The sequence below is a fragment of the Cebidichthys violaceus genome, unplaced genomic scaffold, assembly GCF_023349555.1.
Source record: "Cebidichthys violaceus isolate CVI_PGR_0920_01 unplaced genomic scaffold, fCebVio1.0.p SCAF_87, whole genome shotgun sequence".
NCBI lineage: Eukaryota > Metazoa > Chordata > Actinopteri > Perciformes > Stichaeidae > Cebidichthys > Cebidichthys violaceus.
Genome location: NW_027176972.1, coordinates 373,587 through 399,182, shown reverse-complemented (window position 1 = coordinate 399,182; position 25,596 = coordinate 373,587). Strand labels below are relative to the sequence as shown.

The 25,596-nt window shown below is 44.3% G+C and overlaps 2 protein-coding genes across 2 annotated transcripts in view; both read left to right on the top strand.

The window, feature by feature from the left end:
* On the top strand, window positions 1-17,547 carry LOC137866593 (solute carrier family 25 member 36-A-like). Its single transcript, XM_068702598.1, has 7 exons — window positions 1-457; window positions 2,570-2,734; window positions 5,824-5,901; window positions 7,942-8,042; window positions 13,161-13,227; window positions 13,350-13,639; window positions 14,226-17,547. The coding sequence occupies exons 1-7, from the start codon at window positions 417-419 to the stop codon at window positions 14,417-14,419; spliced, it is 936 nt and encodes a 311-aa protein (XP_068558699.1). The 5' UTR covers window positions 1-416; the 3' UTR covers window positions 14,420-17,547.
* A 1,303-nt stretch (window positions 17,548-18,850) lies between these two features.
* Window positions 18,851-25,596, top strand: part of LOC137866627 (SPRY domain-containing SOCS box protein 4-like) — a 65,452-nt gene continuing 58,706 nt past the window's right edge. The window contains exon 1 of the mRNA XM_068702644.1: window positions 18,851-19,072. The gene's annotated coding sequence lies outside the window, so the exon portion shown is untranslated. The remainder of the gene's footprint in view (window positions 19,073-25,596) is intronic.

Sequence of the window (25,596 nt, the reverse complement as noted above, 5' to 3'; positions counted from 1 at the left end):
TCTCGCTGCAGCGATGAAAGCAGAGGAGAAATTCGAGACAAACCCGTGGATGTGCCATAAAACCGTTTGTTAAGAGCCGAGGTAATAATCTTCCGCCAGTAGTTCGCCTGGTGAGCGCGCGGCTCTGCGGTGGTTCCAGTCGAAGATACGACGCGTTTCTGTGTGAGAGTGGAACCCGAACAAGCCTCAGAGCGACAGAGAGGGTTTTTTTCTTTTTTTTTTTTCTTGTCGGCCCACTGCAGTCTGAATCACCGCCGACTCGCCCCACTGCTGGTTCATCATCGACGACGTTTTGCCCCATCGACGTGCGCATCCTCTCGGAGGCACAACAAGCGACGGGAAGGGACGGACCCGAGCCCGCATTTGACCCTCTGCCGCAGCCCCGAGGTGCGCTGCTTGGCGGGGCGTGCTAAATAATGAGCCAAAGGGACACACTGGTTCATTTGTTCGCTGGAGGGTAAGTCAGAATGCGACTTTCATCTCTTAGATACTGGGGTCGTTTTTTAAAAATCACCAGTCTCGGTACTTCTTCACGTGACTCGTCGTCTGTGTTATCTCGCCAGGTTAAGTATAGCTAACGAGGGCCCGTTTTTTATCATGCGGCGCGTGCGTGTGTCAGCTGTGTGCACGCCAGTGTCAAAACCGTCGGTTTAAAGCAAACTTCCTGTGGACGTTTCAAAATAAGACCATTTGAAAATGAAACTATTAACAGAAATGTGACAGCACGGAGAGGGTGTTCGTAGTTGTGGCTTCGGGTAAACCACTGAGTGTTTAACCTATCTATATCTGTAAATACATAGACTTCTTCTCTTCAATTGAAGATATTTACGCTTTTATTTCGAAGGCAATTCCATGTATTTCCGGGCTCGTTGCTGCTCTCTCTCGACAGCTTGATGAAGTTCTGCAGCAGTGGCTTTCTTAATTTTTCTCCAACGATTTTACGTTTTAAGAACCTGAGAGTCAAATAACTTAGCATCTGCACATTTTGTCTCTTTATTTATGGATGATAATATTATCTGTTGAAAAAATCACAACTCCTGTAATGTTAACTTTTTTTTTTTTTTTTTTTAAATACCGTTTAGGGGTTCCCACACATGTCCATGTCGAGGACAATCAGATCTAGCAGATGAGCATTAGCCTGCAAAACATTCATCTGATCACATTTGTTCCTAAAAAAAAAAAAAAAAAAAAAAAGATCTCTCTGTTGCGTAACTGTCCAAACTGTAGGTGGAAGTAATTCTGCTGTTTGTGGCCCAGCAACTCCATGGAAGAAAACACAGATGTAAAAGTTAGAATTGTATTGACACAGCATTGTCTCCCTCTTAACTTAATGTATTGTCCTCAGTGTCTCTTCGTCTGTCGCCTCCGCTTTCATCTCCGCCCCCAAAACCATTCAAACCATTCAAATAGGGCAAACTCATCACACCGCGACTCTTCTGTTATCTCTCTCGTCAGGGAGTTTTAAATCCTAGAACAAGACACGTTGCTATCTTGAGTAAGCAAAGTCAGTTTTTGCTTTTCCCCAAAAACCTGAGCTGGAGTCCTCAGCACAGTGCTTCCTCTCACAGCCACACACACACACACACACACACACACACACACACACACACACACACACACACACACACACAGGCAGACAGCGTAGCTCTGAAAGTAGGCCAAGGGTCACAGCTGCCTGTGAGCATGAATGTGGGTCGGTCTATTGAAAGGTAAATATAGCTGGTGCTAGTCAGAAGAGACTGCAAGATAGAGGAATTTGCTGAAAACCGAGCCAAGATGTCAGCATCCACACCACTGTAGGCCCACAGCTAGAATTCACTTCTTCTAACCCTGTATTTGTATTCGCATTGTGTGTCACTAAGTAGTATCACTTCTCATCTTTGTGGTGGTGTGATAGTGAAGCTTTGTCTTATTACGTCCTTTTGTGGAAAGCACCGAGCCTTAGGTTAAACCATATACATGCAATTGATCATGCAATCATACTGAATGAGAAATGAAATTGATTGTAATTAAATTAACTTTAGTTTGTTTATGTGCAGTCATGATCACAGGTTCCTTCGCTCCTATTTTCAGTGATTCATGTTTTTTTTATTTACGTGTTTTTGTGATGCATGAGTTCATTTAGCGAAACAACAATCTTAATATTCATGACAACTCATTTTTTTTTTTTTGCCTTCTCAGATGGCAAAAAAAAAGGTCAGCAATGTGTGTGTGTGTGTGTGTGTGTGGTCACGGTAACACTGAGCCAGTGCTCAATTTCCACTGAACAGTATCATGAAGCCGGTTACACACTCTTAGCTTGCCAGCTTGCATGTTTCAGTATCTTGCATATCACCAACACCAGGTCACGCCGTATGCTGGCGCCTAGATAATTTTAGTGCTAAGGGAAGGAATAAGAGATTACCAGTGACCAGCGTCTGGGGAGATCAGTATTAGAGGATGGTAAAGAAAAAGGTAGGGGAAACAGGCAAAATCTAGATATGACTGAATATAATAATGATTGTAAATTGTAGGAACTCGCTGCTTTTGTCGCCTGAGCCCTAACCACTTGTTCTCTACTCCCTTCCAGATGTGGTGGCACAGTGGGCGCAATTCTGACTTGTCCTCTGGAGGTGGTGAAGACCAGACTGCAGTCCTCCTCCGTCACTCTCTACATCTCTGAAGTCCATCTCAGCACCGTTAATGGAGCCAGTGTGGCCCGTGTTGCTCCGCCAGGGCCTCTGCACTGTCTCAAGTAAGTAGCATTGAGCAAAAATGTTCATGGTGCTAACTTTACCACGTCAGGGGTCGTAAAAGGAACCACGCTAAGGTTAGTTATTGATAGCTATAAGATAATATTTAACCGATTCTGAGCAAGTCTCCAGATGTTTTGTGACAGTTTATATTAAATTGTCAATCAATGTTGTTATTATTATGAATGTAATGTAAATGATGTCTTAGTCTTTTAGTCTATCTGACAATTCTAGCTGCGTGAAATGACCAGTGAATATTAATACTATCATATACCAAACTAGTAGCGATTGTTTCCACAACATGTTTGTGGGTAAATTTAGACTTAAGGGCAGCCTAAATACATATCCTGCGCAATGTCATGGCAATATGCAAATCTGCAGCACAAAGGCGAAAAAAGCACGCCTGAACAAGTTGAAATTGTTATGCACAATTATGAACTGGTGCATTGGCGGTCTGTGGTGCTTGAAAGTGAATCCACAGTAGTGGAACTAGAACGGTGCAGATCACCGCCGGGTGATTCTCTGCAACCACGAGAGGTCCTTGGAGCACGCGGTCGTAACGGGTCACCCGAAAAAGAAAAAAAAAGTTTATGCCGTTTGCTGCTGCAGAACGCGAGATTAGCTGTGGACAGACACCAAGGTGCACACTCACTTACAGAGACACACACACACACACACACACACACACGTGACTGATCGCATGATCCTTCCAGCGTCGATGATAATGAAACTTGTATGTTCTGTATCGCCGTAATCTTCCCGTCAGTTTCCATTAACTGTTGTTATTTTATACTTAGTTCTTTCTCAATACTTCCTAAGAACAGATGTGATTTTAGGGGATCATTATTTACCTCAACGGGGACTCGTTGTCTCGAAAATTGGCAAAAAAAACAAACAAACAAACATACTCTGGATGATGCATTTAGCCTTAAAACCTCTTTTAACCTCTTCTCTTCGGGGAACAATTTGTTTCGGTTGTTAGAGATCAGCAGAATCTACGACCGAGACGCTTGAAGTCCAGAGTAGATCGTTCTGAGCTTCATTTTGAGCGTAAAAGCTCCGGGGCTCTTTTGGGTACTTTTTCCTCTAAACAACTACACGGGAAACCAATTTAAGAAATACACAATAAAGTTCCCCTTTTTTTTTCTTTTTTTTTTGCCACATAGAAAATGTCATCGCTGTTATCATTAGACGAGTGGAAAGTTACCAGACAGATGGGAAGTGAGTGTGTAGAGGAATCCAGTGTCGGTTCGGTGTTTTTATTTGGAATCTACTGATGTTGGTCACTGACAAAATGAACGATGTTTAAACTAAACGTTCAACACCGCTACACTGCTCTGCTCCTGTTCTCCGGGAATCTGTTCATCCATGACTGTCGCTGATGTCATGCAGTGTTCGACGTATTGCAAAATGCACAAGCCGCTGTGTGGAATTTTCCACAGTCAAACGCAAGTTTGCATTCTTTATTTGACGAAAATAAAGGAGTCTGGGTGTCGCAGTACAAACTGTGATATTTAAAAATGTAACGATAAAGTAATATAAATAATGATAAAACATCTATTTTACTGATATTTTTTTTCTAATTTGATTAGTTTTAATATAATTAAATTTAAAGATTTACTTCATATCTCAGGAAAAACATAGATTTTTAACATTTTACTTTTAACACGAAATACAGATTCGCCAGGATAAACAGGCAAAATGCTGATCTTGGTTAATTAAGATGTGTTTCTCGCATTTGTTTGGCTAAAATATTGAGTTGCTCTCACTGGCTGTTGCCATAATAGGGTAATATTTTCTCTTTGCCTGCCTTTTTAACAAGGCTTCGTTCACATTGCCGTCTTCAGGATTCTTTAATAACTTCTTACTAACGCTTAAAGGTGATCGAAGCGACGTCCCGGCCTCAAACAGTTTGCTCTTTTCGTCGACGTAAATCAACTATCTTGTGTTTTCCTTGAGCTAAACTGCCACGAGCAGAAACTGTACACCGCCGTTACGCAATACGGAGAGGAGCAGCGTAGGAGAGGGGGAAAGCAGTACGGCAAGGAAAGGAGGAGAAAGAAAAAAAACCCCCCCTCACATGTCAAAGTGTGTCAACATGGAGTCATGTTCCTCTTTTAGAGCGCGGATTGTGAGCTCATGATTTTAAGAGTTTTGACTGTGAAAAATACTGCCACAGTTCCTCGTGAGGAGACTCTGTGTTCTGTAAATCACTTTATGAGTTTGGAGTGTTGTTCACTACTATGAACAGACGTTGGCAAAAACCCTCACAGCCAGGGTTGGAAGGCACAAACCACAAACCCACAAGCTGAACAAACTACTTTCACCGCGCACTGGATTGTGTGGGACGACTCGCGTCTAAGAGAATTTAGTCGACCCGAAAGGTTTGAGTTTATAATCGAGTCCAAAAGGTCTCTTGTTTCTTTTCAGGCTGATTTTTTTTCTTCTTTTCTTTGAACGTACTTTGCATCGCAGTTTATCTGAAAACCGTGCGATAAATGAAGGTCAAGCGTACGCCACGCGTGTTCTGAGGGAGGCTTCTAGGTTAGGTTGGAGACCAATAAACAGTCTTTGAACTCGGCTGACGTCATGACACCCGTCGCCTCATTCATTCTGCGTCTCCCACGTGTGGATGATTTGTCCGATGGTGTACATTCAAATAAAGCACATTACATGGATGTTAAATGCACTGTGTGTTATAATGGAATGACTAAAGGAAACATCTCTCTCTCTCTCTCTCTCTCTCTCTCTCTCTCTCTCTCTCTCTCTCTCTCTCTCTCTGTCGCTCTGTCTCTCTCTCTCTCTGTCGCTCTGTCTCTCTCTCCCTCTCTGTCTGTCCCTCTCTGTCTCTCTCTCTGTCGCTCTGTCTCTCGCTCTGTCTCTCTCTCTCTCCCTCTCTGTCTGTCCCTCTCTGTCTCTCTCTCTGTCGCTCTGTCTCTCTCTCCCTCTCTCTCTGTCTCTCTGTCTCTCTCTGTCTCTCTCTCTCCCTCTCTCTCTGTCTCTCTCTCTCTCTCTCTCTCTCTCTCCCTCTGTCTCTCCCTCTGTCTCTCTCTCTCTCTCTCTCTCTCTCTCTCTCTCTCTCTCTCTGCAGGTTAATTCTAGAGAGAGAAGGTCCTCGTTCTCTCTTCAGAGGACTGGGGCCCAATCTCGTTGGTGTGGCACCTTCCAGGTACGTTCAGTGTTATCTACAGTGTTCTGGGTGTGCTGCATGTCTTCTCCTTTCTACCGATTTATCTTAAGCAATTAAAAAAAAAATGTAGGCCGGTTGGTTTGGTCAGTAGGCTCTTGTCTGACCAAATTCTCATTGGTCGCTGATGTTATTTTATTCAGAATAACAATAGAAATCTATTCTTTTCCAGGGACGGGAGGGACACTTTTAGTTAAAAAGGAAAAATAACATAATCTATACTTTAGATATCTGATAACCGACAGGTCACCACAATCTTTTTTATGTTTATAGGAAACCTTGAGAATGAGCCACTCTTATCAGCACTAGCTGTACCTGTTATCAGAGAATAAAAAAGCATTTAACGCCTCATTTATTTCACATTTTACATCCAATCTGGGCACGCGTCGTTGTCCAGGAATGTATTCTAGATGCATCGAGTTAAAGTCACAGACGTGCAATGTGACCGCGTGCTTTAAATCCCGCAGGAAACGAGTAGGTTCCCTCTCTCTCTGAGCTCGGCTGCTCATCGTTGCGTAACGGCCTGAAGCCAGTCAATCAAAGTCTGAATGAAACATCCACACAACAGCAGCGCTGCGGCCAGCTGTGACACTCTGGTCACGTGACCGCCGATGTTGTTGTGAATTCTCACAATGGAGTTCTTACATTGAGAGTCTAATCCCCCCCCCCCCCCACTGACCCGTCTGACTCTCCCGAGCCGCTGCTGCGTCACATGGCCGTTGTTGTCCTCTTCCCGTTGGTTCGTCTCTCGTCTCTCTGTCTGAGTCATCTTTTCCACGCTCTTGTTCTCCGTCTCTCCCTCCTTTTTCTTTGCCTATGTTAAATCAGATTCATTTTTTTCCTCCCCCTGTCCTCTGGGTTTCTGTCTCTGCTGCCTGACTCGGCCTGGCTCAGACTCTGAAGGGTCACAAATGTCCCTCGGATGTGTGTGTGTGTGTGTGTGTGTGTGTGTGTGTCAGTGTCAGTCCCGCGGGCGAGTCGTCCGGCTTGTTCCCTTGTCATGACAGCTGTAGCTGACTGTGCTATAGGAAGATACCGTTGCATAAGACGTGAGCGTGATGAGCTCCATGCTAACGAATGAGATTCACGACCGTCTTCTGTGCGGTTTTATGAGCCACTTTAAAGCCCAACGTTCCAATGCATAATATTCTCTTATCAAAGTAGCTTCAGTGTAATATCAAATTCAGGCTGTGTGACGTTAACGATGCAGTATATCGTCACAGCTGGTATGTGACTGTCCCATCAAAAGCCCTCATGGTTTACGGCGGGAGATGTATGAACAACGTAAGATGTAATACTTCAAACTTCATTTAATTGCAGTCCGATCAAGGTGAAGCTTGAAATTAATTGAGTGTAATTACAGAATAATTTGTCTACACGAGATTGAGGTCTGGGTTGCCGGGTTACGGAGTTTATTCTCTCCTGTTTTATAATTAGGAAGCTTCACTCTTAGACGCTGGAAAACTAGAATACAATCTTATGATTCTAATGAGGGCGCAGTCCACTGGGCATGCTGCTGGCATTCATTAGCAAAACACACCCACGCACACACACACACACACACACACTCTCACACACACACACACACACACACACACACACACACACAGTACAGCTCGCACCAGCAGCATCACTCATTACGTAGGAAAGATGCACACACACACACACACACACACACACACACATTCAGACCAACTCCCATAATTCATCTCTCATCCGCAGAGCAGCGTGATTACGTTGTGCCATGCTCTCAATTCAGAGGGGAAGGTCAGCGGGTTTAATTCCACTCAGCAGAAATTGTTGACTAAATCCTGTGATTTTTTTATTTTTTTTTATTTAGTGAGGAGAAGCTGGAATCATGGGGGATAAATCTGCTACTAAAGCACGCTATGAGATTGAGATACAACACACACACACACACACACACACACACACACACACACACACACACACACACACACACACACACACACACACACACACACTTATTTATTTATTTTTTCTCCCCTCATTTGCAAACAGGGCGATCTACTTTGCGGCCTACTCGACTGCCAAGGAGAAGCTGAATGGGGTGCTGGAGCCGGACTCCACCCAGGTGCACATGGTGTCGGCCGGGCTGGCAGGTAATGGCGGCTCCTTCTCCCCTCCCTTCTGTCTGTTTGTCACCGTCTGTCGCTGAGTGTTATCTCTGTCTGTCTGTCTGTCTGTCTGTCTGTCTGTCTGTCTGCCTGGGCAGTGTTAATCACTGATGGGTTTTATATAACTAAAAACATGTTTAAAGAATTATTCAGTTTGCCATTTGACAGATTTCATTTTACATTATATTTTCACCATTTCACAATTTGAAGTATCCCAGAGTTTCACTTCTGCCCCACCCCCCACCCAACCCCACCCCCCCTTACCCCCCCCCCTTACCCCCTACTCCATATACATGTGTGGGATGGTGGGATTTTTGACTAGTTTAAAGGAATGTGAATACCTAAAGCATGCCAAAGCTAACAAATGATGTCTGTTATGAGTAGGCATTATGTAGCTGTTTCGTGTGTAGACATATTAAATATAAAAACAGTAGGGGGCTTATCAGAAAGCACAATTTAAGACTCTCAGGATCAAACTGAAACCTAAACCGTGATCAATTAGTCTCGCTTAGTTTGCTGTGAAGCCAAATCCAAAGAAAGAGGCGTCTCTTCAAAAAAAAAAAGAAAAGAAGCCTGCGACCATGCTAGCCACATTAGCACACGGGCTACTTCTTCTCCTCAGCTTTCATCTGAGCATTTCTGTAAACACCCCCCCCCCCCCCCCCCCCCCCCCCCCCCCAGGTAACACAGTCTCCTGTCTCTGAGTCGAGGAGACGAAACAGTCGTTACTTACTACAATGTGTCATTTCTGGCATTTATGCAATGTACAGTATTTGAGAAAAAGAAGAAACACCGCATGGTCCTCAAAGTTTAGGTTGTGCTTTCCTCCCTCTCCCAGCCCCTTTGCCCTCCATTATTTTAATTTTCTCCTTGCCCCCTCCCCCCCTCCCTCCCCCCCTCATCTTTTTATTCTTTCATTTCGAGGCCTCTCCAGAGGACTCTGTAAATGGTTTAACATCCCGGTTGTTACTTAAACAGTGTGGTCTGGGCCCCCTTCTTTGCTCTGTGTGTATAGAGGAGAGAGCACGGCCCCCAGAGGTCAACCGGGGCCCCTGGCACTCGGGCGGACACGTCAGGTAGCATCCCATTTTTTTACACTGGTATGATGAAAACCATGGTGATTTTTTTTTTTTTTTATGAATATTAGAAAGTTCATAATGGTTATTCATTTGTAATGCTATTACCATTGCTTACGGCAATGTGTTTGCTGCTGGTTTGTAGTTTTAGGCTCTTTTTTATTTATTTATTTTTTTATTATAAGGTTTTACTATTGCTTAGTCTTGACACATACCTCCCCTCTTTACCGTAGCCTGTTGCCTTGCTCCATCAACATAGTAATGGTAAAGTAATGACACATACTTCTGTGGATTTCATGTTGTCGGCACAAAAGAAATGCTAACCTTGTCACCGCTGCAGGAGGTTGTAATCGATGTTCTCCATTTTGTCTTTTGTCATCATCCATCTACGCCGTTAGTCCCTCACTCATGTCTTTTTTTTCGAGGAGAATCCGTATCTCTGCATCGGCGCTATTTCGACACGACATAATCTTTTCTGAAGAGTTTGCCTTCACAGGCAAACCCCAATAAAACACAAATTATTACTTGAGTGTGGACGAGATGCAGCGAAGGCACAGACACGTAATGGAGTCGGGCTTTAACCCGACATGTAGAAGAGGTCAGTAAGCACGGAGGAAAGTTCTGTTGCAGACATTTCTTCATCAGCGAGACGGTTGCATTGATTAAGCACCTCGAATGGAATATCTGTGTATTTGTACCATTCAGGACAAATGTCTGCGCAGACGTACTTCTCGTCTCTTGTCTTTTCTTGTGCACCTAATCCATAGGCGGCAGAGTTAAAGAAAGCCTCAGTGACTGCTTCCAGTTCTGCAAAGGAGGGTTGCAGAGATGTTCCGCAACTGAGCCGATAAGGAACAGCTGGAGCAGCGGCGCGACACACACACACACACACACACACACACACACACACACTAGACACCGTCGTGTTACTCACTCCGCCTCTTTTGCTCCCGTAATTTCGGCGTCACAATCTGAAGTCGCACACCATGGCGGATCTACTTCATGGCAGTACGGTGGACTCTTGTGTGAAAGGCCTCACACTCGTGGGCCACCCTGCCCTCTTGAGAAGGGGGGAGGCTGGTTCCCGCTTCCTGACTTAGACCTGTTATCTCTTCCAGCAGTTAATCTAAAGCATATTTAGCCTCCTCTGAATGTAGGTCAAACTACCGTTAGACACGTGTCTATAGAAGGGTCGTGTGCAGACATGCGGCTCCTCACAGCTGGTATGCATCTTCTTCCTGACTTATTACTTTAATATTCCACTACCAGGAAGATTTCCCAAGTTGCTTTTTGTTCTGGAATTTTGTGGGAAAAAAAAAAAAAAAAAATCTACATTGAGACATTTGGATTTGAACATTATTGGTTCAGAGGAAAAATCTTTCATGTCCATTCATATTAATGGACACGTGTCCTATTAAGCCGACCCATGTTATAATAAGGAAGAAGCAAAGAAACCCGTTCATAATACATATTCAAGGACGAAAAATACACAAAACATATCGACACGATTCATATTTAAGAGTTTGATTGTCATAATAAAAACAGGCCCCTCTGTTACACTATGCAGTCATGAACGTTAAGTTATTGTACAATAAATATTGTGACTTAATAAGTCCCCTTTGTGTGGATTTGAAGTGGACTTCAGTGACTCCTTCACGAGTTATTTGAGGTGTTTCTTTTTAGAAGCAGGCTGGCTCTCTGGAGACGTACGTTCCTCTAAATTCAAGGGACACCAAATCGTTATTTTTAGATTTATCCCAGTTTTTCCCAGAATGCGGTTTGGCCTAAAGAGGTTTATAGAGCATTCGTTGTTCCACCTCATTGATTCAGTTTACTGTGATCAATCACTTCATCCTTATGTCATCACTTATTCCAAAAAAAAAAAAAAAGAAAAAAAAAAAGATCCATCAAAAATGATTCATCGCCATAGAGTCTGTTATACACACCGACAAGGTTAGCATTTCCTCCTGCTTTTCTTAATTTTTCTACCTTCTTTCTATATATATATATATATATATATATATATATATATATATATATATATATATATATATATATATAATAAGCATTTGATTTGAATTATTTCTCTTAATATGTAGACTATAAATTGATAATGGCACAAGGATTATGAAGAAGTACCTCTTCAATTTAACTTTCTGCCTTTTTTTTTTGTATTTGTGCTTGTGTTCTTTCCTCGCTCTGGTGAGATGGAGGCTGGAGTCTTGGATCGGTTTGGCTTTCTGTTCAGTCAACACTTTTTAAAAAGAGTAAAAAAAAGAATTGAACTTATACGAGTAATTTTAAAGGGGATAGAGCTTTGGGGAAAGATGGGGGGGGGGGGAGGTCAGTCCTTCACCTCCCATCTCTTCTCCAGCTACCTGTACAGAACCAGTGGTGTGGGGTGGGGTGGGTGGGGTGGTTGGTGGGGTTGGGGGTGGATGTGACTGCTGCTTGTGTGTGACTGTGGTACAGAAAAGCCTGTGTCTATTTTAGGGCTTTACTGTAAAGCTTTCACCCCTGCTTGATTGGGTGGGAGACCCCCGCCATCTGTGCCCCCCATATCTGCAGGCTACTAGCTGCAGCGGGGAGGAGCTGGAGGAGCTTTGCCCCTCCCTCGTGAGTACACGCCATAGACGCTACTTCCTTCTGCTTCCCTCCTTCTTTTTTTCTTCTTCTTCTTCTTCCTCTTTTTTTTTTTTTCTTCTTCTTCTCTTCTTCTCTTCATCAGACCTGTGTCTTCCTCTCTTCTTCACGCAGTTGCCTTAAACTAGGGCTGTGTTGCATTGATGCACTAGATGTGACTGAGGTCTCTTTCTAGACTCGCCCTCGTCTCGTGTTTTTATCTCACCGCTTGTATCGGAAGCCTTCGTAGAGACTTTGTGTCATTTCATAATGACGCAAAAAAACAGTGCTCGTTATTAACTGAACACGTCACGTAGCAAACTTTATACTACTTAACATATATTCTGTGGAACCCCCAGTGTCAAGCTGAGCTAACGCTAACACCGGTTTGTGTAGAACGAGGTTTCCCACCGCAGTATAGTCTGCACTAAATTCCACGTCGGTGACCTACGACTTTAACCCTGCTGAACAGTTGAAGAATCTTTTTCCAGACGCCCATTTTGTTTCTCTGTGCTGTGCTTAGTTGTTGCTAGTTGTGCTAGCTAGCATCTGTCTCTAGCGTCTAACCAGTCAACTGCTGGTTTGTTAAACGTCACAAAGCAAACATAAAGATGTTCATTCGTTGACTGATGAATGGAGCTCTTTGAAACGATGAAAGAACATTTAGACCAGAGTCAATACTAGGAATCAAACCGTCTTAATGTTGTGGATGTACAGATGTACAGATGTTCTGGTTAAAGGGTTGATGCTTTTGTGTGTTGTAATATTTTAAAACAGTCCGCCTCCGTTAGCTCATTAAGACCAACTTACGTTTTAATAGCGTACTATTTTAATGAGAAACACAAGAGCTCTTTACTAGCGTTTTCAAAACGAATGAATCAGACTGAAGTATTAAAAACCCAAAGGCCTAAAATGACTTTGCTGCTCGGCCTCATCTCCCAATGTCTTCAGTTAGACTTCAACTGCTGCCTTCACGCACTGTTGTTCGTTCGGACACTTTACTTCAGGGAGAGATCGTTTACATACACCTGTGTTGCATTTCACATGAAGAGGATCAATATGTGAATATGAGGATCAATCGTTTTTTGTTTTTTTTTTGTCTGTAACTGAATTAAATAATTTTTCCAAAAAAAAAAAAAAAGGAAAAAAAGATTGAATTGATTCAGACCTTGTTTCAAATCATCGGTACACTAGTCCTCTATGACGGCATTGAAATGTCTCACAGTGAAGTAAAACACTGAAGCGAGTTGATCCTGTTTAGTGAAGTGCTTTTCTCATTGTCCTTGTTTCAGTATAGAATATTTAAATATAGCTGAGTTTAGATTGTGTTCTTCCAGATGTTTCTGCATCTGTCTGAACCTCTGTCCCCCCCCCCCCCCCCCCCTCCCTCCTCTGAAATTCCCAGGGTTCACCGCCATCACGGCCACCAATCCGATCTGGCTGATCAAGACCCGTCTGCAGCTGGAAACCAGGTGAGGAACGCCCGACCTGCAGATTCACGGGTCTGGATGCGACGATGGCGGAACGGGTTCACGACTCCTTCATTTTCCTACGATCACAATGAATTGAAGTTGTTTTGTCGCTGGTCTCGCAGAACCCGGGGGGAGCGGCGAATGAACGCATTCGACTGCGTGCGGCGGGTGTACCAGATGGACGGCCTGCGAGGTTTCTACAGGGGCATGTCGGCCTCGTACGCCGGCATCTCTGAGACCGTGATCCATTTCGTCATCTACGAGAGCATCAAGCGCAAACTGGTGGAGTCCAAGGCCCACGCCAGCATGGACGAAGAGGAGGAGTCCGTCAAAGATGCGTCGGACTTCGTGGGCATGATGCTCGCGGCGGCCACCTCCAAGACCTGTGCCACCTCCATCGCGTACCCTCACGGTAACCTTCCGTCTTTTAGGGATCATACCTGTACCTTTATAAAGCTCATCAGTTAGCACAACATATGTTGTTTATTTATTTTGTAGACAAACATAAATGTAAAGACACTAATTTGTAGTTTCTCAGGGAGAAAGCATGAATCATGTTGCATTTTCAGTGGGGCAATGTCTCACTTTGTCTTATTGGAAGATATCACGGTCCACTTATGCTATAAATATCGCTCTCCTCCTCCACCTTCGTACAGCTGAATGCAGCTGTGCAGAGACCTTCTGTTGGGGTTGTCTGAAGTCATTCTGGGACAAAGACAATATCAGTGTCTTCGCTAACTTACTTTCAGTAGGTTATGATGAGGCAGAGGGACAGTCGGTGAACTTTAAAGATGAATAAATAAATAGTTTATAACAGTAAGGCTTCTTGAGTGTCAGATATGGACATTTAGCTCCAGGGGAGACTAAACAAACACGCGTAGACAAAGTCTTGACAAGAACAACTCGTGATACAAGTTTAACACAATCTTCTTCTTCTTCTTCTTCTTCTTCTTCTTCTTCTTCTTCTTCTTCTTCTCCTCCTCCTGTCAAATGTACAGAGGTGATCCGCACACGGCTACGAGAGGAAGGCAGCAAGTACCGCTCGTTCTTCCAGACGCTGCTGACGGTACCCAAGGAGGAGGGATACCGGGCGCTGTACCGCGGCCTAACCACCCACCTTGTCAGACAGATCCCCAACACCGCCATCATGATGTGCACCTACGAGGTGGTGGTCTACCTGCTCGGCCGTTAGCCCGCCAGGTATGTCTCCGTTCTCGGGTTAAAGATGGAGACGGTTAGCGAATGACTTGAGAAGGTGTGGACTAAATGTCAAAATGAAGACCAAAGGAAAAACCGAAAAACACACTTTGTGGACCAGGAGAGGGAAAACAAAATTAAGAAATTGGAGGAAGGAAAGCCCTTTTGTTACCATATCAGCATCGTCACCTCGAGTTCCCTTTATCAGGTCTCCGGAACAGATAAGAGCAGTTCAGAGAATATGGGAAGGATGAGGAAAAGAGGCACTGACAGGGAAGAGTTTGGCACCTGTTCAACCGACGGTACCTCTAAAGGAATACATTTTACGCACATTTCAGTGGCCTTAACCAGGGTTTTTATTTTTGCATCCTTCCTTTATGAGTGGAGAGTGGGGAAAAAAAAACGGCCTTTTTTTTTTCTTCCCCCCCCGCTCTCGGATAGAGATGATGTTGTGCGAAAGGAAGGGGAATGCTTGGAGACCGCTCGGTGTGACAGGAGAGATGACCGCCAAACGTAGGTCAACGTCGCGCTGATCCGACGCCATTCGTCTGTGCTGGACTTTGCTTCGGTGCCGCGAGACTCCCGTACCATCTGAAGCAGCCGTCTTTGCACGACACGAAGTGTGGCTTCAAGCATTCCCCCCCAACCCACCACCCCCACTCCCACCCCCACCCCCCCAGGCCTGAGGTTCATACACAGCGGTGAGCTACGTGGCCACAGACACACAATGATGAGCTTGTGATGGCCTGTCACCTAAAACACGTGTCGGTTAATTCAAAAGTGTTTTCCTCCTCTGTAACTCGGCGCCTGGCGGTGACGTGGGGTTCGGGTGAAAGTTCGCCTTCTGCGTTGACGGTTTCTCTTCGTTAAAACTGAAATGAGGTTGGCATACGAGGCCGGCTTCTGCCCCGCGAAGCCCGGTCGCTGCTCGGCACTTTTAAAAACACAACATCTTGTGTGAAAACACAAGACCCTAACGTGTCCTTCTTCTGAGATGTGAAGTGTGTGTGTGTGTGTGTGTGTGTGTGTGTGTGTGTGTGTGTGTGTGTGTGTGTGTGTGTGTGTGTGTGTGTGTGTGTGTGTGAGATTGTCCGAAAGGTACCGACGCTTAAGCATCTACTATTGGAGCGCCACTACTTGAAATATAATGTGACGGTGTGGGGGAAATATAGTAGTGGGAGAATGTTGATGGGAGTTTCATCATCACATCGTGTGCGTGTGCGTGTGCGTGTGCGTGTGCGTGTGCGTGTGTGTGTGTGTGTGTGTGTGTGTGTGTGTGTGTGACGTGTCGGGGTCACTCTCAACATGATGATCCAGTAGTTTTAAGAATGCGTTTGTTCATGTCGTGCCTGCATGTTTACTCGACGTCTACTCCAGATCTCCCTCCACTAAACCGTTCATCTTTAGCGGACGCTGCGTTCGGGAGCGCGGGGAACGCCGCCGTCCGACGCTGGGAGAGCTTTTTTTTTTTTTTTCCCTCTTCCCGATCTCTCACGCCAGCCCTTTTCCTTCCAGTGGCTTCCCAACTGACCTGATAACATGCACTTTTGTGGCCTTTTTTAGGGCTTGTGCTTTGCTTTTTTTCTTTTTTTTTCCTTCTTCTCGTGTGGACAGTTTGAACTTTGTACATTGTAAAATGAAAAAAAGTATTCCTGTATATCAAAAAATGGTATTTTGCGCAACTGTTCTTATAGCAGATATATTGTACAGTTTAGAGTTCTCAGTAGTTGTAAAGGATGTCCAAATATGTGTGTGTGTGTGTGTGTGTGCGTGTGTGTATATAATATAGATACTGTATATGCATATCATTTATTGTCTTTGTTCTTAGGTCCATGTATGATCATGCTGTAGTTTGCATTTGCAACATGTCGTTATCTTTTCTTTCTCGTTGTGCAATTTACCCTTGTTTGACAGTGACTGTTGACATGAATATTGTTATTGCTTGATTGGGTTTTTCTTGCAGTATAGACTGTGAGTTGATTTGTGTTTTCCATGTTGCTGTGAGCTTGTCAAGCCAACATTTGTGTTAACACTAAAGCTAACGAGAGAAATACTTCACCGTGAAGCTTCCTGTGTGCGTCGGTTAGTCGTGTTTTTTTTTTTTTTTTAGCGGTCCAAAAGAAAAGTTCCATTTTTGCAACGCTTGGATGTTTCCGTCATTGGTTGTGTTTACATTGTTCATAACTCTCATAGCAAAAATGTTTAGAAGATCAAGATGGAGGCATTTTTTTTTTTTTAATGTGAAAGTTTAACGACTGGAATCATCTCTACAATACCGCTCAGAGTTAGGACTGTTAAGAAACAGAAATGCCAAGCTGATCTGTTACTGTGAATTCACCCCCCCCCCCCCCCCCCCCTGTTTAAAAAACCATAAAGTTCATACAGCACACATGAAGAATTTATCTTTTGGAGAAAATTTGGCACGTTATTTGTCTCAAATTGTATCCGAGCACCTTATCAAATCATTTTTTTTTTTGATATCATCCTCCGACATGACGCTTCCTCCACGACCTCTGTGACCCAGCCGCTCATCCTCCATATGGAAATGATTAGGTCTGCAGTGTCCATGTTTTAAAAAGAAAGTATTGTGCAGTAACTGCAGAAAACCTGATGTGTCCAGCCCCCCCCCTCCCTTCTTGCAGTATAACTTCAGAGGCAAACCAAGGCCTGGGTTGTAACTCGTAATAGTTATTGATCTTCAGTCTCCGCTGACATGTTGCTCGCCCAGAAATGCAGTCGGTGCTTTGAAAACCCCCCCCCCCCAACAAACTGCTGACTCATTTTAATGTCCATGTTTTCCTGTAAAACACTAATCGTTTTTTTTTTATGTTGCAGTAGAAAATACTAGAGGGTCATGTTACCAAAATGTGAAATAACCAGACAACTGGACAAAGCAGTGCAGACGTTTCACTTTTGTAACTCTTCATTTCAGTGATGTATGCAAGTCGGTGTCTTTCTCCTGTGTTGCTTTGACAGGATGCAGCGTCAAGCAGGGTTGAATGAAGATTGACCTGGAAGATTGTTTTTCGCCAGCTCACTTGTTGATGTTTTTTTTTTTTTGTTTGTTTGTTTGTTTGTTTTTAAACACAAAAGTAAATAAAAAAAATCCACTTGCAACTAAAATTTTCTATGTTTTTTTCAATGTATTTCTGTATTTGTAAGCCCTATAATTAAGAAGAGGACGATCTTCTATGAATGTTAAGATAATTACTGAATGAAGAAATCACAACGTGTGTTACTGTAGTACACACGTTTAATAGACGACAAGTATAGAAAGGGAAAGTGTGGGGACAGAGGACCCGTTCGTGTTTGCCTACTGTCACCACCAGGGGGAGCCAAATAACCCCTGAGAGAATTGATCACAAGGCGCACAAGTTCAATTTACTGAATTCACTGATTTCTCATTTACAATCGCACGCGCACACAATATCACTCTGCGCATGTCTTTATGCTCACACATGGGAGTCCAATAAAGGAATCGATTCCTATTTAGATAATCGATGAACGTGGGTAGATGGAAAATGGAATAATCCATCATCATACGTGGCGTGGTTGGACTCCGTGACCAAAGGGCCATAATGCACGAGTGTGTATCGATGTTGTAGTGCTGCTGTGAAGGTTGTTTAGGCAGAAACACACACGGGGCCCGAAATTACAACTCGATGCAAATGAATCAGCCCTGCTCTGCTTTTACCAAACAACCCGGATTTTAGATATTACAGCAGATCAGCCCATTGATCCGGTGGTTATGTATCTAAATTGACTTCCACTTAACCCGCTGATGTGTGTTAGTGATAATTACTGTGCTGGGTACCACAGTCTGGGGATGAGCCCAAGAACGGAGAAACAGAGCGTGGGTGTGATGAAACCTTCACATGCCGTCGGAATTCTGGAGATTGTAATTGTAGAAAGGTGGTAAAACAAAGTAGAAGTGCAGCAACTGAAAGAAATTGATTAAAGCACTTAAAATGGAAGTTTAAGTTTCAGCCCTAGGACCTGAAAAAGGTTGAAGTGTCCATTTAAGTGTAAGCGTCGAGTGAGGAGTCAGCTAAATGGAAAGTGAAGTTCAAACACTGACGGCTGTTGAAACCATGTGATTCATTGAGTTATCTTATGGCCGTTTTAGTGTAATTATACTACAAGTAGATACACTCTTTGTTAAAGAATGTGTGTCTTTCGACGCCTCGGTGCTGAAAATCAAGTGTCAACAATTCAGTAGAAGCTGTCGCAGTAGTGGAAGTAGTTTCTGTAAAACTCCATAAATCGGCGCAACAAGAGTCGACGAGTTTACGATTCGCCGCTGAACGCATCACCGGAGCTCGAGCCAATCGCGTCAGAGCAGAACTCTGCGTTGTGGTGGGAGCGAGCGACCAATCGGCGCTCGCTCCCGCGGAGTAAACGGACACTCTCGCATCCGAGAGTCTGCGAGTATCGAGCAAGCAGTTCCACCGCCACAAAGAAAAGAGACGCGTCGCAGTAAACACAAGTAGCATCTTTTTTTGCAACAAGGTGCGTCGTTGTTGTCATCGCGGAGAGAGAGAGAGGGAGAGAGAGAGGGAGAGAGAGAGAGAGAGGAGGTCCTCCTGTTCTCCCCCAAACTGGCGGATACGTCCTCAGAAGAAAAGTGTCGTCAGACGAGACGAGTTCGGTGAGTGTTCCTTCTGTTTACACAGGATGAGCTGACTGCTGCCAACGATGCCTTGTGTTTAATAATGTTTGTACTTGTAGCAGAACGCTTTTCGTTGAATTACTTTTACATTTCACTTCCCGTTCTTTCTACAGCGGCTACTTTTGGTTGTTTCGTAGCGATGTGCTTGACGAACCTCACAGGTTACGTTGGAAACACTTCGACGTGTGTGCCTTCACGCGCTTGTATGATGTACTGTCTCTCTCTCTCTCTCTGTGTGTGTGTGTGTGTGTGTGTGTGTGTGTGATGGCACCTCATCTGTCATCACACACACTCAGTAATGGGATGGAAAGGTTGACTGAGTCTCTTGATTGCCTTTATGTGATGCGTTTGAATGTGGGGGGGGGGGGGGGGGGGGGGGGTGAATAGATGTAATATATAAGTGAGCAATGACAGATGCATTCATCTAAAATCCCAAGAAACCATGGATTCAAGAAGTATACTTTTATATATATATATATATATATATATATATATATATATTCATTTTATTATTATTCTATGAAGCCATCTATACCGTGTCACGCATTGCATCTGTCTTGTGTTGTGAGTAGGTCAACCAAAACTGAGCTAGATGGTTTATTCTGAGGAGTTTCTCGAGTCCTAATTGGGTGAAATGCTCTATTAATATCTCAATAAAAGAGCCTAAAGATGCTTAATATCCGAATAGGTCGGCCACAGGAAGTGTCGCTCTGTACCGGGTATAGGATCCTCACAGTGCTCAGTTCTCCTTCATATTTACTCGGCTAAGATGGAAAGGACATTGGAAACGCGGAGCAGCTGGTAAGAGCAAGGGGAGGCGAGGAAAGAGGAAAGGGGAAAGGGGAGTAGAGAGGGATGGAGTGTAAAAGAAGGGCAGAGGAGAAGGATGAGGGAGTCAGAAGAGGAGAAGAGGGAGAGTAGTTTAAACGGGGGGGGAACTCCCTCCTCACATGTTCAATTTGGTTTTCGTTTGGTTTCTTAAAAAGTAATAGGCAAAAAAAGTGTGTGTGTGTGTGTGTGTGTGTGTGTGTGTGTGTGTGTGTGTGTTGAGTCTGCTGGTTGATGGATGACTTGTCGAGATAAGGGAGAGGGGTGGTTGGTGGGGAGAGAGCGAGAGAGAGAGAGATGGAGGGATGTGGAAAAGGAGGGGGCGGAGGAAATGGCGCATTGTAATATTGACAGGGTGTCATTTATCTGTCCGCTGGATCTGACCAGCCGCTCGCTACGGGAGAGCAGTCTGCTCACCCTCACCTCCACCCTACACCACCACCCTACACCCTCACCACCACCCTACACCCTACACCCTCACCACCACCCTACACCCTACACCCTCACCACCACCTACACCCTCACCACACCCTACACTCTCACCATCACCTACACCCTCACCACCACCCTAGACTCTCACCACCACCTACACCCTCACCACCACCCTACACCCTCACCACCACCCTAGACCCTCACCACCACCCTACACCCTCACCACCACCCTAGACCCTCACCACCACCCTACACCCTACACCACCACCCTACACCCTCACCACCACCCTACACCCTACACCCTCACCACCACCCTACACCCTACACCCTCACCACCACCTACACCCTCACCACACCCTACACTCTCACCATCACCTACACCCTCACCACCACCCTAGACTCTCACCACCACCTACACCCTCACCACCACCCTACACCCTCACCACCACCCTAGACCCTCACCACCACCCTACACCCTCACCACCACCCTACACCCTCACCACCACCCTACACCCTCACCGCCTGTCTCTCTCTTCTTTCATCTTCTGTCCATATACTTCCCTGATCTCACCCTCTTCTTTTTTCTGCTTCCACAGCACTTCCTCTACATCCCAGTTCTATTTCCACAACGTATTTTGTCTCCTGTCCACATCTTCACTCTCTTCAACTCAAACTCTATTATTAACTATTTACTCTCACTATCTTTGACGTCCCAACTTCAGCCTAAAACGCAATATTAATGCAAATGTCGACATTTCGACTGCTGCCATTGTGAACCGACGCTTCTTCTAAACTGTCTCCGGCGCTTCAACTTCAAATGCGTTCACCTCTTACTCTTCAGACGACAGCTAAAACAGCTTTCTGGGCTATTTACTTATACAAAGTGATTTCATTTGACTGGCTCGATCTTGATCTCGGATGATTTCATATTTTTCCTGTTCACACCTGCAGCGTTCAGTGCAGCACAATTCCATTTCCCATATCAAATTCAGCCTTTTTCCACCCGGTCTCGTACATTCTTTGCATTTTTCTCTCTCTCTCTTTCTCTCTCTCTCCTGCTCAGCTCTCTCCCTCCTAATCTGTTTTCTCTTGGTCTTTATTTCCTGATCTCCCCCCCCCCACCCCCTTTTTAAAAAATCTCCCCATGTCCCCGTTATCCCTCCAGAGGGGCTAATAAGCAGCATTATGAGTCAGTGTGAGGAGAGAGACAGATGGGATTCGGCTCGTAGGCCAGATAAGGGGTTTTTAACTCGGCTGTGTCTTATCACACCCTGTCACTGCTACTTAAACTGAACAGATACTGACTGGCATTATGTAAAAAAAAAATCTAAAAAAAATCCTTAAACTGAGATAGTGGAAGTTCTGCCTGAGGCGCGTTGGATTAATCCCTGTACAGAAGGGCGGCGGTGATGTCAGAGGACTGATTTTAAATGCAGCGATTGCAGAGACGGGCAACTTTTTTTTCGAGCAGTTGTCAAAAGGCAACAACCGCCAAGGAGTCAACTCAACATGTTGGTCACAGCGTAGACATTTTGATCAGATTTTGGGTCCATTTCTTGCCCAAGTCTCTTGTAAGTATGAGCTGTATTTTTATTGTCATTATTTTTAATTACTTGATTTGCCCACCTCCCCAACTGGTGTTTTTTTTTTTTTTTGTGTGTGTGTGCGTGTGCCAAAGCACAGTAGCGCAGGAAGCAGGCAGGAAGCAGACTGAAAGATCTGAACCTGTGAAGCCTCAAACTGGTCTAAATAGAGTCGTGAAATAGATCGGTGTGTTGTGCTCCTAAAGGTGAGAGTCACGTTTTTTGGCAAGCATGAGAAAAGTGTTGAATTGGTGCTTCGAAAAAGATTTAGATTTTATATATCAAGAGTTGCAACCATCAAACATTGCCATTACTGATTCATCATCAGTAATTTTGTCTTAAAAAAATGTTCGATTTGCTTTTTTTTTTGTCTGACTAACAGTCCAAAAATGAATAGCTATTCAGTTTACTGTCATTTTTAAGAAAAATAAATGCAGCAAATCCTCACATTTGTGAAGCTGGGACCAGTGAATGTTTGGTGTTTTAAGCAATGCTAGCAATGCTAGCCATGCTAGCGGTGGGGCTCTAGTGGTCCTGATACACCGGGCCGACGCTCGCTCGGGCCGTTGGGCCATCGGTGGCCCTGGTTTTTGTAGTGCGTCTATAACACCGTTGGCACTAGTCGGCCCCAATTTAGCGATTCACAACACGGCCAACTGCAACGAAGTTGAATAACAAATACGGACCACAGCTATCTGCTGGTACGACGATGTATGTGTGAGTGATTTCCCGTCACGCAGACGCTGAACGTACGTGCTAGTCGTTAGTTTTTGCGGTCAGCAACGTGAGGCAAACGTGACACTCAGCCCTTGTTGCCATTAGTTCTTTGATATCGCCTCGGTGTGTCTGGGCCTAACATATCTCAGCAGCTGTCTGTTTTATGTTTATGCCTCTGTGATGGTGGCAGTCGTGGCTGTAGGCGTCATGATTTTGGCTTGTCCGTCCATCTGTACGCCCCTCCATCTGTCTGCCTATCTGACCCATTCAAGGATGAACTCGTTCGATTTTGGTGGTCAAACATGAAACTTAAATGGATTAATGACCAATGAAGACCAATACCGCGGGCATGTAGCCCAAGCAACCAATTTGGTGTCTTGATAACAGCCTCCAGCTCGACACATTTAAAACACAAGCACTCATTATAAATCCCCCATACTCATTTTGGGAGTACCCATGACCATCACGAACTCATTTACATTTCTTGGCACAAACATCAGCAAAACACTTAAAGGGAACATCGATAGAGAAACCATTACCGAACTAGAAAGGTGCACTCAGTGGAGTGCAGATCTCTACCATGTGTGTCTGAAACGCACACTACTGAATTGTGTGATTGAATGAATACAACTCTCAGTTGGCCAAACCCCCCCACCCCCCCCTGTCTAGACACCTATGTCCTGTAAGACGTCGTAAAACACACTTCCTTCAAACTCAACAACGCCAATGTATGCAGGCTATCGCCTTGAAGTCGTTGTATTTGACATTTCACACAATAGTGCCAAAAAAAATAAATAAATTAGACTCACAAAGCTGTCTGCCTGCTTTGCTCTGGCTGAGTTACTGATTGGTACGGCAATGTGTGTACCGTTGTTTCCGTTAGCTGTTAGCTGTTAGTGGTTAGCGGTGAGCTAAACACACTGTACACAATGATAAAAGAAATCTCAGCTGTAAGCCTCAGCTGTACTTAATGCTAACTAGCAAATGTTAGCATGACAACACGCTAAACTAAAGTCGTGAACAATGGTAAACATTATACCTGCTCCACATCAGGATGTCAATCATTGTCATTGTTTAGCATGTTAGCATGCTGATGTTAGCATTTAGCTTAAAGCATCACTCTGCCTGAGTGGCGACAGCTGAGCTAGCATGGCTCAATGCTAATTGCCAATAGTTTCAGCTCTCTATTTAGAAAATAGATGTATGTATCTCCTTCTATCCGCCTGTCTGTCTGTCTCTCTGTCTGTCTGTCTGTCTGTCTGGTTCACTTTTGGTATAATAATTTATACATTTCTGTCCTAGAAAAACCATGTATATGTATGAATCTTCCACGGACAGATGGGAGATGGAATGGATTTATATTCAGCTGCCTTTTGTTAAGTCAGTGATAGACTGCTGAGCTTACAAAAAAATCACACACACACACACACACACACACACACACACACACACACACACACAGACGTCACTCAAGGAAAACAGCACTCTCATGCGCTGCTGCACTTTAAAGTCAATGACATGAACTGAAAGAGAGAAAAAAAAAACAAGAAGACAATGTGTTCCTCTTGCCCTTGACGGGTACTTTGGGTCTAAATGTGGTGTACAACCTGTGTGTGTGTGTGTGTGTGTGTGTGTGTGTGTGTGTGTGTGTGTGTGTGTGTGTGTGTGTGTGCGCACACCTGGCTGTTTGTGTGTGTGTGTGTGTAGGTGACTCACAGAGGCCATTACAATGACAGGATAACTCAAATTATAGTGTACTTTACAGTGATATGCGCAGATTTCCTCCCGGCAGTCCAGTGACGGGCAGAGCTGTCATGCATTCCTGAAATTGTTTGTAACTTCGGTGGCGCGTCTCCTCCTGAGTTTTAGCCGACTCATCAACAGGGCGAGGTTGATGTCCTCAGACAGCCGTGTCGTCATCCTGTGTGATGCGTGTCAGTTTGCCAAGAAAAAGATTGCAGCAGTGAGTAGTTAATCAAAGCCTCCCTTAATAATAATAATAATAATAATAATAATAATAATAATAATAATAATAATAATAATAATACAGCCTGAGTGCAGCTGAGGACACACAAGCGGACATGAAGACTTTAGTTGCAGCTAATGTCCGCTCCTTTTTTAAACCCCTGACATCTTGGCTCATTTCACCTCGTCCCGTCTCGTCACGTATCGTTTTGGCTTCATGTCATCTCCCGATCATCTCGTCTTGATATCTTGTCTGATCGATCGGAAGTTTTTCCCCCCCATCTTTTTTTTTTGGTTTTCGGGAGAGTAAAGAGGCCTGCGTGGTGGAAGTAGCGGTGTGCTCATTTACATATATAAGACAGCAGTGTCCGAGGTGCTGTGCTCCTGCTAATTTGTCATCTTGTTCTGATTCAGTGTCTGTGTGTGTGTGTGTGTGTGTGTGTCAGTGTCAGTGTTCCTCCTCGATATTGATTTGGTTCTCTTCTCTGTGTGTGTGTGTGTCAGTGTAGCGTCACGATGTGTCAAATGTGGGCAATCGGCTCTGAATCAGCCGCCTCGTGCTGCAGGCTGCCTGTGGTTTTTCGTGGCTTCCAGGAGACTATCTGATGGCTTTTCCAGTTGGATGAAATCGACTCATCCTGGATTTCAAAGCAGACATGTGATCATTTTGGCCACACAGCAAAAAAAAAAAAAAAAAAACCTTGAGGAAAATGCGATGGAATGAAAACTGACAGGGTGTATTCACTTGTCTGATATACTCCGATTTTACGATTCATTTGTTTAACAAAAAGGAAAGAACAATAGAATTTCCTGCCAGAGACTCTCTTTAGCAGCCTTGAAGTCTCCTCACATATTGTCTACCGGAATCCTTGCTGGCTTCTCCGACTATTTACTTAGAAACCCCCAAAATAGACCAGACAGCACTCTAAGGTCTGGTTACAACACATAATTTTCACACTAATATAATATGTGATATTA